The sequence below is a fragment of the Ambystoma mexicanum genome, chromosome 1q (assembly GCF_040938575.1).
Source record: "Ambystoma mexicanum isolate Mex_15411 chromosome 1q, UKY_AmexF1_1, whole genome shotgun sequence".
NCBI lineage: Eukaryota > Metazoa > Chordata > Amphibia > Caudata > Ambystomatidae > Ambystoma > Ambystoma mexicanum.
The window spans coordinates 1,013,777,482-1,013,790,142 of NC_090922.1; the positions used below are offsets into that span (position 1 = coordinate 1,013,777,482).

General features: G+C 45.7%; 1 protein-coding gene across 1 annotated transcript in view; it reads right to left on the minus strand.

Annotated features, from left to right (window-relative positions):
- Positions 1-12,661, minus strand: part of LOC138559855 (calcium-activated chloride channel regulator 1-like) — a 603,377-nt gene that overhangs the window by 512,618 nt on the left and 78,098 nt on the right. Inside the window, exon 3 of the mRNA XM_069642742.1 lies at positions 9,496-9,646. Coding sequence (XP_069498843.1) covers positions 9,496-9,646 — 151 coding nt within the window. The remainder of the gene's footprint in view (positions 1-9,495; positions 9,647-12,661) is intronic.

A 12,661-nucleotide genomic window follows, 5' to 3' on the forward strand; every position in this document is an offset into this window, starting at 1 on the left:
GCTTTAAGTGGGCCAGAGCTCCGGCAGGCTCCGAACATTGCACCTGAGACTGGGACCTGCCAGTGCACCCTAAATCCCCTACTAACCCCAGCCCACGAGGAAGCTAGAAGCCAAGTGTTTTTTTCCAAAGCCTGAAGCTTAAGGCTTTAGAAAAAAAAGCCTCGCATTTTCATAGTGTCTCTGACCTCCCTGCCAGGCATGACTTTAATTAGAGATGCAGGCATGAATGGGGTGTTTGGCAGGGGGTCAGCAACACAATAAAAAGGCGAGGCTTTTTTTTTTTTTTGTAAAGTCAATAACCCCATGCCAGAGATTGGAGATGCAGGGATCCTCACCCTCGGTCTGAGGGTGATGATCACTGCATAGCTAATGAAACGGATGTCTGGCAGGGGGACAATTAAAGGACGAGGCAACACTTACTGAACGCTGCCTAACAGATAGCATTCAGGTGAGGTTAGTGTTGCTTCTTAATTGCGCTGTCGGCCCCCTGCCAGGCCATGCCCTCCTAAGAGTCCCGGGTCGAATTTGTAGGCCACTTAAAGCAATGATGAAGAGAGTATGCGGGTCTCCTACAGGCATTGCTGTCGCATACTGTGCCCTACCTAAGGGCACTTGAGGCGCCTGGCATGACCAGAGACCAAGCAGGGTCAGGCTTAACCTCTGCTCTGAATACCTTAGTGGCTATCTCAGCTTCTTGGGATTGTAGTCTTGAGGGAGTTGGTTGTGACTCTCAGGAAATAGATTGGCAATACCTAGAAATCAATTAGGGACTGCACCTCTTTAAATGCTACAGGGGGCATAAGCCACACATTTCCACAATGTTGGGTATTAACACCACCCTGTGAGGATTGGTCTGAGATTGTGTGTCTAAGTACACACTTGTATAGTGTACATTTGTGCCCCTGCCTCGTGCTACCGTTGACCCAAGTTGACACTTAACAGGACTCCAGGTGCAGTTGTATTTCACCCGAGTGTGACAGAAAGGCACAGGGCTATATTATTGTTAACTGCAATGATATAACTTTTTTTTTTATAAAAAAATTAATATCTCGATGATGCTTTCGAAATCAATGAATTATGGATTTTAAGAAGTAGGAATGCTGATTAGTTAGGTTAATTTTCGGCTCTATTCATGTCACTAACTTTCAATAATGAAAACAAAGCACATGATTAACTGTATGCAAATATCTGTCCACTGTTGCACATTGTGAGCTGGATTCTGCAGTTAAAACCTATAGTACGAACGCATTTAATCAACCCCATGTGTTTAATCAGCAGCTTCTCTTTACAGGAAAGGTAAAAAAAAACACTGATATCTATAAAGATCTCAATGTTTAGCTGTTCACTCCACCTAGCGGCTGTGAAAATCCCATACTTGTACAACAGAAAATATCTTCAAAAACAGTAGTTCGTAAATGAAAGAAATTCTTCTGTAGAATCCAATTCATTGAATAAGTTAAATGAAGTATAGTTTACGTGTTTTCATCGAAGTCTACTAAATGGGGTACATTAGCTTGTCAACATCTGTTTTTGTTCCTTTTTTAAAAATAATTCTGCACAAATTATAAGAAGTCGATGGAAGTCTCTTTCTCTTTGTGGGTTCTGGGGGCTGTACAAGCAGGAGTGTTAAGGCAAAGCCCTCAATTTGAGCTGTAGTAGAGATTTAGTGGAACTTGGCAGAGTTTGGTGATCATTTTTGGCAGTACTTTTTGGGGATATTTGCCATCTTTTGTCTGTCTCTATATTCATTAGGCACTCTTTTTCATCTTTTATTTTTCCCCTTCCTTTGCCTCATAGAAAACACCAAAATAAGTATTTCCTGTCTGTTTCCCGTTCCCTTTTCCCTTTGTGTCACCCGAAAATCTTTAAACAAGTAAAAAAAAAGGTTATTTTTCTGTTTGGATTCCAGATCATGTCTGGCTGTGTGCTTGACCTACCAGGCCTGGTATGATGTCTTACATTTGTTTCTTTAAGTTGCTTTTAACCCACAAAATATTTAAAACCATACAAAGGTGGCACCTTTGTATTCTTATTGGTGGTGAAACTTAAAGAATCTTCTTATTTGTATGGGAACTAGAGAATCCATTGTGTGCTTTATTAACCTTTCTTTGTGTGGGCTTAGCGATGGCCCCCGCGGTAAACACTTTCTACGACAACAGTGTTGGGATGTACCCTAAACACCTAGAATGCCCACTACGGTGATGTCCTGGAACGTACGGGGCTTGAGTAATTACACCAAGGCCCGCAAGATCATGGCCTACGCTAATAGATATGGATGCAAGATACTACTCTTGCAGGAAAACGCTCCACGGGCCCCTTGACAAAGTGCATGGCACCATCATGGGGACCCAACAGGTTTCTACCTCATACTCCACTTGGGCTAGAGGGGTATTAACAATGAGTCACAAATCACTCAAATTCGTACACCACAAGAGCTACATTGACCCGGAAGGTAGATACATTATATTGCATTACGCAATTGCTAATAGAGAGTACCTCTTGGTGAACACTTACGGCCCTAATGTAGACACCCCCGATTTTGTGGATCAGGTTGCAGCCATATTGCTGGGATTTGTAGGGGTGCAGATTATTTGGGGAGGGGACATGAATTTCATACTAAATACTGTGCTGGACAGAACAGGCACTGCTCCCAGACTATTGTCTGGAGCAGCGCGTAGACTACTGGCATGCAGCGAGACACTAGACATCCGAGATGTATGGAGGACACTACATCCACAAATATGGGAATACACCCATTCAGGGGAGTTGCTAGGTCTGGAAAAGACCCGGGGCTAAGCTGATGTCGGAACTGTTGGGACTGGGGGCTAGCTAGTCTTTTGGCTGTAGCTCCTGAGATTCTATCCGGGGCTACAACCAAAAGATCAGGGGCTATAGCCCCCTTAGCCCACCCCTAGCAATGCCCCTGCAACCATTACTCCTCAGTGCATGACAGTTCCTCCAGAATTGGCATGTTCCTGCTGTCAAGCGATCTGCTGGGTAGGGTGGTGGAAACATAAGTACTTGTAAGCACCTTATCGGACCATGTCCCAATCACGCTATCCCTTGAACTGGGAGTACCTGCCCCTACCATTAACACATGGCAATTCAAGTCTGCTGCGCTGCAGGATATCGTGTTCAAAGCAGACATACTGTCGGACATCCAGTCCTACTTTGAGCATAACACACCCCAGTCCACTACCATGGGGGTCCGATGGGACACCTTCAAGGTCTTTATCAGGGGTATGTCCATATCTGGGGAGGCAGGAGTACTCAAGACTATAACAACAGCCCTCGCCCGCTCCGAGGCCAGATTACGCAAGCTGGAGCGGGCACATCCAACATCGGTTGACCCTGCCACCCTCTCCCTAATTAGTGAAGAACTCCAATCGTTTAATGAACATGCTACAAGGGAGGTCCACTACTTTAGCCGTCCACAAACTGCACGGAAGTATGGAGAGGATGATAGACCCGGCAAAACAATGGCTACTCTGACTAGGGGAGAGTGGGGCTAAACTCTGATCGCTTTTGTCAAGGATTGCCGAGGAGTAGTACAATGGTCCGATCAGCAGATCCTGGAAGTCTTCACTGACTTCTACATTGAACTATACTCCCAACCCCCCGAACATAGTGAATCCCATATGAGGGATCTCCTCGAGCAAATACCCATGACCTGCATTTCACCCGCAACCAGAGACCTACTAGATTCCCCTATCCTACTAGATGAAATAGTCAAAGCCATATCTAGTCTCCCTAAGGGTAAGGCACCGGGCCCCGACGGGTTTATGGCAGAATTCTACCAAGAACACGTAGCCATGCTGGCCCCTAAACTACTTGAGATATGGGACGAGTCGCTCCAGCTCATGACCCTTCCCCCGACACTACGCGAGGCCGTCATAACGGTGCTTCTGAAACCCGATAAAAGCAGCGATGAGTGCGGATCCTACAGGCCCCTCCCGCTGATGAACCTGGACTCAAAATTCTATGCCAAAGTTATAGCTAACCGCTTCCTCCCAGTCATGACATACATGGTCCATGACGACCAATTGGGATTTGTACCTGGGTGATCCACGTCCCACAACATCAGAAGGTTGCTCAATGTCATGGCACGGATTGATCAGGGTGCCAGTGCCGTTGCGGTCATGCTCGACACCCAGAAGGCCTTCGATATGGTGTCCTGGAAGTACATGTGGCTAGCACTGGAGACCATGGCGTCGGGCCTAACATGGTCAGATATATTAAGATACTCTACATTTCCCCTGTGGCTAGAGTTCGGGTTAACTCCTTAACGTCGGGCCTGATCCCACTCTTCAGAGGCACGCGACAGGGCTGCCCATTCTCCTCGATTCTTTTTGCCCTTGCAATAGAACCAATGGCCGAACACATCAGAGCGTGCCATTCATGCAGGAGGATACGGTTGAGAGACACCCCCCGATCATCTCGCTCTATGCGGATGACGCAATATTATTCATCAGGGACCCGGCCCTCCACCTGGATCCAATCTTGTGCGACATCACTCGTATAGGGACACACTCTGGTTTCACTATCAATTACACCAAATCTGAACTCTTCCCCCTCACCAGCTCCACCCAGCAACCTACCACTGAGTATCCACTCCGCTGGTCGCCCGATGGGATTAAATACCTGGGGGTCCAGGTTTCCCTATCCAGGGACACATTACTAATAGACAACTACTTGGCTGCGGCACAGCAGGCTGAAGCTAAAATGACGCGATGGCGCTCCCTTCCACTGTCCCTTGCCGGGAGACTCTCCCTTATCAAGATGATACTGCTCCCTAAGTTGCTGTATATATTCCGTAATGTCTCTGTCTGGCCAGGGAAGAAATACTTTAAAAGACTGCACAAAATGTGCGCACAGTTCTTATGGCACTCGGGTGCGGTGTGCAAAAAATGGTCTGACATGACACTCCCGTATGATAGAGGGGGATTCACCGCCCCCGATCTGCTGCGGTACTGGCTTGTGGCACAAGCGCAGTTCGCCTCCTACTGGTATCCTGCCCCCCCCCTCGCCCTCATGTTAAGCTGGAAATACTGGCCGCAGAAGACACCAACATAATGTCATTAATACTACACCGGCAATATGCACCGGATTCACCTATTGACCCGGTTGGGACCACTGTGCACGCTTGGGGTCGAATATATTCAAAGCAGGTGCCGACCAGCAGCCGTACTACAAGTGGCTCCCCGCTTGGTGATTTCCCGGGCTGGAACCCACACATGACACAGCCCTGGCATGACATTGGGAGGCCCTGGGGTACCTCGCTCTAACAGACTTCTACCTGGAAGGGCAGTTTATAACTCCACAGACATGGAGGCCAGGCGACTCTGGTTCAGCATTGGAATATCTGCAATTCTATAGACTTCGCGCCGCCTTCCGAACGGCCTGGCCTGGTTTACCTAATGAACCCCTGGACTCCCCAGAGATTACTTATATTGCTAACTCGGGCGGCGCCCGTGGGGTGGTCTCTTCACTGTACAAGCTCATGCAGATGGGTGCCCTGATCCAACCCCCCCTGGCCCGGGATGACTGGGCGGCTGAGTTGGAGATACAGCTCACCGACCACTTATGAGGGAAAATGTGCTCACACACTAACAGTCTCCCTCAACTTTCGCTACCGAACCATACAATATAAACTGTTCACAGATTGTGCTATACCCCGTGCAGGATTTCCAGATTTGCATGAACCACCCTGCAGCCCTGCCCCCGTTGTGGTACAGAGGGCGCTGGTCACTTACACATGTTCTGGGAATGTCAGAGGCTGACTGAATTCTGGGGCAAGATCATGGAGACATTATCCGTTATCAGTAACACTGTTATTGACCCAGACCCGATGGGTATTCTGCTTGGGGTGTGGCAGGTTGAGGGGGCCAAACAAATGTCTAAATTCTTAAATGTGGACTGCATCGTAGCCAAGAAATGTGTCCTACAGAATTGGAAGAGTCCCTCTCCCCCCTCATTCCAGAAGTGGCTAAACCTACTCACTAGGTAATTGTGAAGAGGAGTACATTGGTATGATTCCAGCTCGCTCTCGCCCGAAGAACATTTGGACTGCGTTCAACAGCTACCTCCATAGCCTAGACGAGACTTCCTCTGTAGGGGGTCCTCCCTGAACTCCAATTAAAGTACTGCTGCACTGTGTCTCACCGCGATACCTTGCTTTTAACCTGTTGTTATATCACTTTATCTTGCTACCAATGTATTCCTTGACATATGAATTGTACTCACTAGTTGCCCTGATGTATGTGTATGCTATATGCCTCTGCCAACAAAAATAAAAGTTAAAAAAAAAAACTTTCTTTGTGTGTATGAAACTCCTTTGCGAATCCATGTATGCCCTATAGCCAGTCAATTATTGTAGCTGTTTATGTCTGGTCATGAATTTTGTTAGAAAAGGATTGAAATGAGAAAGTGAAGCAGGGCTTTGCTTTCAGGCACCTGTTGGGTCGAACAACAAGATGAGCATTGTCGTATCAACTTTTAGTCACTGCTCAGTGGAACATGTTGCTGCTTGGTGTTATCAAGCAGCAACACTCACACGCTTGGACAGCATACCTGAACTGTCACAGAAAAGATGGACATTAAGGACTCGATTGGCTAGCCAGGGTGTTAATAGAGATTGCTCAAGGTTGCATAGCAGAATACTTTGAGACGATGCTCTGTGTATGTCTGTCACATCGAATATACAGTAGACATACAGGGTGGTATGACTGTATTTTTATCAAGTAAGAAGGCCACAGTGCAATGCCATCCCTCCCTCACGACAAATAACAGACAATCATAGTCTACCAGGGAACAGACACATTTGACACATTCTGAGCCAAAGAAAATGAATCTCTGTTCATCCCTTTACTCATCTAAATCACAACCCATGTGATTAGACACAGAGCCAAACCTATATTGAACATCATGGGGAAGATACATAGAGTGACCCAAACTGGCTCACCCGTTCCATACTCTTACATCCCGATTGCCCTTGTTGGACTTTCTATTGGATTGCTTCTTTCCCAAGAAGGATCTTGGATGTTGGATTACGAATTGCCACTTTCCTCTCAGATACTTCCTTGCTACCTCATCTCTTGAGCAATTCTGTCTATTCCCCTTTCAGGTAATGTCCTACTGCTGGCATGTAGACTACATTTCCTTGGACTCCCTTCTGGATTTAGGTGTTCCTGTTATTTGGAACCATGCCCAGGTCTATGTTTTTGTGCACTTTTATTTTTTTTGCAGCGATGGGATATTTTGTGGTATTTACTAATAACTGAAATGTACGTTCTGGCAAGCGGGTTATTAGGAAAATCATGACAGAACCAGACGAGTGCCTGCATCCGTTTGTGGAGAGGGAACTAGAAAGGGCACCTGCTGCAAACATAGATAAGCTCAGAGCCCATATTGATTGGTATTGGAACCCTGCTCCCACGAACTGCTCCTCATTCGTAGTCAGGTCTGTGGCCACTTCACAATCAAATGGCGTACATGTTAAGCTCATAGAAGCCGAGCTAAGGATAAACACGATCCCATAGGTCACCATGTGCTCAGCTATGCCAACGCTGTGCGCATGAATAGTGCACTTTCCATCTAGTGCCACAAAATGGAGCGAGTGAAGACATGCAGTTGGTTTCCCTTTAAAGTTAACAACAATGGGAGAAAAGGATTGAATCTACCAGATGTCACTCAACGAGACAACATGTCCTTTAAAAAAGGGACGTTGTGTATTTTCCGATATTAAACATGCAATGTACGTTGTTTTGCATAGCGCATGTCTGCCACTTTTGGTGGCCTACCTGTGCATGGTACTTTAAGAAAAAAGGAGGTGGTAATTAGTGAAACAGTGGCAGAGGCAGATGTAAAACCTGTGGTGTTGATGGATGCAGGTCAGAAGTATGCAGTTCCGATGTGCCAATCTACTTTCTATGGGCTTGGTGGAAAACTTGGGAGTAGTATCTTATTCATAGGGAAAAAACAAATATCTGGACTAAGGAGCTTTGAGCCTATTTATCCGCTGAGGTGGGGGGCGTGCAAAGGCTAGTGAGAAGAGCTTAGTACTGGTTCAGTTAGTGTTGCTGTGCTAATGGTTAGGTCTTTGTGGGGCTGTGTATGCAGTGATGTAGTGGATGGAGATCATAGAGGGGAGTTAGTTAGTCAGGAGATTGGCAGAGTAAGCCTTACAGTGCAAAACAACCTGCAACCATTCTCTCCCAGCACTGGCCGCTTTTAGACAGGTCTCATTTCACTATCTCACATTGCCACTGTCAATGCTCCCACCCACCCCCCGTGCCTCCCTCACATAGATACACTGCATCACATGTGGAACCAAACAGGGATCCGCTAGTTGGTAGATGAGGGCAAGAAGCTGCCTGGAAGATCCACCACTTTAGCCTAAGCTATTTCCTAAGGGTTATAAGAGGCTAGAACCACTGGTTCAGAGAAGGGGCTACTTTATATTTGAGGGCTGCAGTTGCTCATGTCACCTTCCTTAATGTTCTGGTTGGCAAGCTGTGAGAAACCTCAAACCTCACGCTAGCTCAGGTTCTGTGCTCAGTCGCTTGCTGGCCATGCTGCCCCGCAAGAGCACGGCCCGTCTTGGTCAGGGCAAGAAGATATTTATCAGGAGTTTGTGGGGCGGACTCCGCAGGGGCCAGCATCCCTGATCACTTTTCCTAGGGGTCTACTCTACCCTCTCCCACAAGTCACAAAGCTCTTATCACACAGGCCAAAAAGGCAATCCTCCAGCCATTAATGGTCACAGCTAAATAGCATGCTACATGCTATTTACTTTGATTTTCTTCCTTTCACCTTTTTCTATTTCTTCTTTTCTTGCATCCTTTCTCCCTATATTTCATTTTACCTTTCTTTCTTTCCTTCTTTCTTTTTTCTGTATTTGGTTAACTTTCTCTCTTTCTTTCATTCGTGTGTTTACTTACCTCTAAATATTTTGTCCATGCAGTCACTTAAGAGGTCTTTCCTCTTTCCGCTGGTACATACAGTATGGATGTGAGGGTTAGGATTATGAGCCCCATTCATTGGAAGGTTGGCAAATGAGAAAGACACAAATAATCCTCCTCTTCTAAAAACTTCAACATTAAATATCTACTTTATGGCTTTGAGATGTGATTTCCCTAAGCACTGATTTCCCCAAATGTCTAGCCATTTCCTGATTTTCTTGCCGTGTCTTGCTGTTGTATCCCACTGCACCAAATGTATATGTTCATGTGACATTTCATTCTGGACTAACATTTAGAATTTCACCCACCTCTATCTTTTACCACATAAAACCGTAATTCCAAATGTGCCATCGTGAGCATTCCTCTTGAAAAATATATAATTCGTGTTTGCATATTAAAGGCTTTCCATTTTTCTTAGCCGTATTCTAAATGTAAACGGTTCTGTAGGTAATTCTTTGTCACATTCTCTCATTTAAAGCAAAACAAAATGACTTTTATGGAAGACAGCATAAGACATTTAACAAAAAGTACTTACCTCGAGTTCCAAAGACGGAGAGCAACTTGTCATTTAATATGAAGTTTGGCGTAAAATGAATGTACTTTGCTTTCTCCCCGCATCCTCTGTATTGCAAAGTGTATGGGTCATCGCCATATTTCAAAAAGGAGTCGGCAACAATCACATCCGCCTGGCGAAAGATGAAATACATTGACTTAGGCAATTGCGAGGGGGTCTTGTATCATTTAGACTTGCAATTGATTGTGCCACAGTAAGGCCAGTAAATGCATTCCTTACATTCAGTGACATGCACATTGCATTAAGGCATTGAGGCAGCTAAATTGAGCCCCTTCCAATCCCGAAGATGAAATCAATTCTTGTTGTCAATGAATTGCATCCCCTCTTTCTCTTACACCGAGTGCTTGACTCTTTCCAAATCCTGAACATCCACCTCAATTGCAGACCCTCAACGAGGACCTCTTTGTCACGTTAGCTTAAAGCTTGACTCAGGAAGGAAATTGAAATTTCCGGAAATTCAGGATTGAATGAAATTGTTTATTGTGTAACTACCCCCTTGATTGGGCTTTGGAGGGATTTTCTAGCGTGATTATGAGTGATAATAAGCTCTCAATTCAAGCAATCGACCATTAAGCACACGATTTTGAAAAAACATATGTATCCAACTCTTTACGTTCATATATACAATTAGAAAAAGATCATTGAAAAAGGTTCTTGAATACATTTTTTCTTGCTGCGTTGATGGCCCAAACTAAACTCAGTCTGTTGCATAATCTGCATAAAATTAAACAAAGACATCTAGCCTGCCCCATATTACCCCTACTAAGGTACCCCAACCAACCCCCCTTTTTTCAGATCCGCTAGAGCGCCAGGGGAGCACTCCAGTGGTGATAGTGCGTGGTATAAATATCCTTTAACATTAACAAACGTTGAACCAGTACACTGGCGGAACGGCATGCGGAAAAAAAAGCGTGCAGTAGCCAAGGAGTGGATGGCTTTGTTTTGAAATGATATTATCAACTTTCTTCCTTTGGTGAAGCAAAGAAATGTTGCCACTATATAACGGGGTGCAACCCCTTCAGACTGCCATCACTAGAGAGGGTTTGAGGAGATAGCAGGTTCTGCCATGAATGTTCTGGAAGCTCTGACATAATGGGCCGGTGCAGTTGTCTCAATGTTGTGCCTCTTCAGCCTGACCTATAGCCAAGGTATTTTTTTCCTACAGTGAAATATGCACTGGTGGCAATGGTACTATTCCATTTCATACTCCTTCTTACCTTGCGAAGAAGCATTGCACAACATGCAGAGTGGGATGACACATTTGATATTACAGAAAAGGTTTCACAACTAGCACAGTTTCATCTAATAGTGTCCCCATTGCTATTTCTTATTGTCATATGCTAAACAAGGTACCATACCGAAACATTTCTAACGGTACTACGTCTATGGTTCTGGATTATGTCATATTGGGTAGCATACATTTATTCAATTATTTCTAGTGGAATTCCGGGAAAGGGCCTGGGAAACCATTTGTCTGGTAAGATGTTATTGTAGCCCCTGGTTTCTGGCCCTCCACCAGGGCAACGGTATACACCTCCCTCACGCCAGGCCAGGGGCAGTTCCCATGGGAACTACCACCCGCACCGCACAAGCCAGCCTGGAGAAGGAGGGGAGATGCACCTGCCAAATAAAGTCGATGTTAAAAGGAGATCGTCTACACCCTGAGTTTTTACCTGACTTCAATGGATCTGCGTGAATTTTCTGTCGCGGAAAAGTCAGCGACAGAAAGGTTTGCATGAGAAATGTACGAACCACAAAATGTTTGTACATTTCCCATGAGAACATACATACACGCAGATCCTACAAACCCACACCCCCAACACACCCCCAACATACCCCCAACCTACTTACCTTTCAAGACGTGCTGAGTCCCTGCGGCGCCAGTTCCCTTTCACTTCCGTGATCAGGAACCCCTACAACCCCACTCACTATACTTTAAAGTATGGTGAGCAGGATGTTACGGAGACACCCCCGCAGCCCCTGTTTTTTTGTTTGTTTTTTTTTTCTTTTTTTTCGGGTGTGATGCGGGGATGTCCCCCGCAACACCCCGCTCACTATACTGTATAGCATAGTGAACACAGCCCCGGCTTTATTTATTTATTCCATTTTGGGGGGCTGGTGGGGTGTCCCCTGCAACCCCCGGACACCCCCCAGCCCCAAGTCCGACCCCACCGAAACACCTAAACACATACCATGAAAAGTTCGTTTGGTAGTTAGAACTTTTCGTAGTGTGTGTTTTAGGTCTTTTGGTGGGGTCTGACTTTTATAGTTGGTAATTTCATACAATACCGGCTTCAATAGGACACAGACACCAAGGTGGATTTTTTAGGAAAACCCTCTTTAAACTTGTATTAAACATTTCTAATTTCTTACTTACTAATTCCCTTTGAAATTTACCCTGGTGTGAGTTGCTTCTAAATAGGTCCACACACCCTTCCTTGAAGGGGTCACAGTTAGACCCTAGAGTGAGACTGATGGTACAGACCCCTGCCCTACACCTGGTAGAACCCAGACAAGCATGAGGCCAGAGGATGGCCTCTCTAGGTTGTCCTACGCTCTAGGTGGCTCAGGTACTTTTCCTTCACTACCTCACGACAAGGTATTTACCCCTCTATACGGAATCCTTAATACCATAAGCATTTCCTATGTATTCCCCTACCTAACATTCCCCCACACAACAATACCAGTTATAGCTATATGCAAGGCTTAGTTATTTACTAACATTACAATATACAAATCACTGCAACTATAAACATAAATACACAAATTACAAACAATAACAAACAAACATGCTGCTGCCCCATCTTGATCTACTTGGGTGACTCAGTCCATCATGTGGAGCCACCCATCCTCGCCATACCTGGACTGCACCCTGAAGGAGTCTCTGGGCAGCCCAGTGACTGGGTGAAGTCCTGTCATACTCCTCACTGTAACTGCAAATATCTCTCTTCAGGGCACAGCCCAAGGCAATTCTTCCCTCTTCTGGGTGGCCCTGTAGTCTGGAGGGTTGCCCACATCACCTCTGTGCCCTGTGATAACATCTTTCCTCCAGGTGGTGTCCCTTTTGCTATGGAAAAGCTAACTTCCAATTCATTGCTGCCCCACAGCTCTGTGTCCTCGCGGCCCC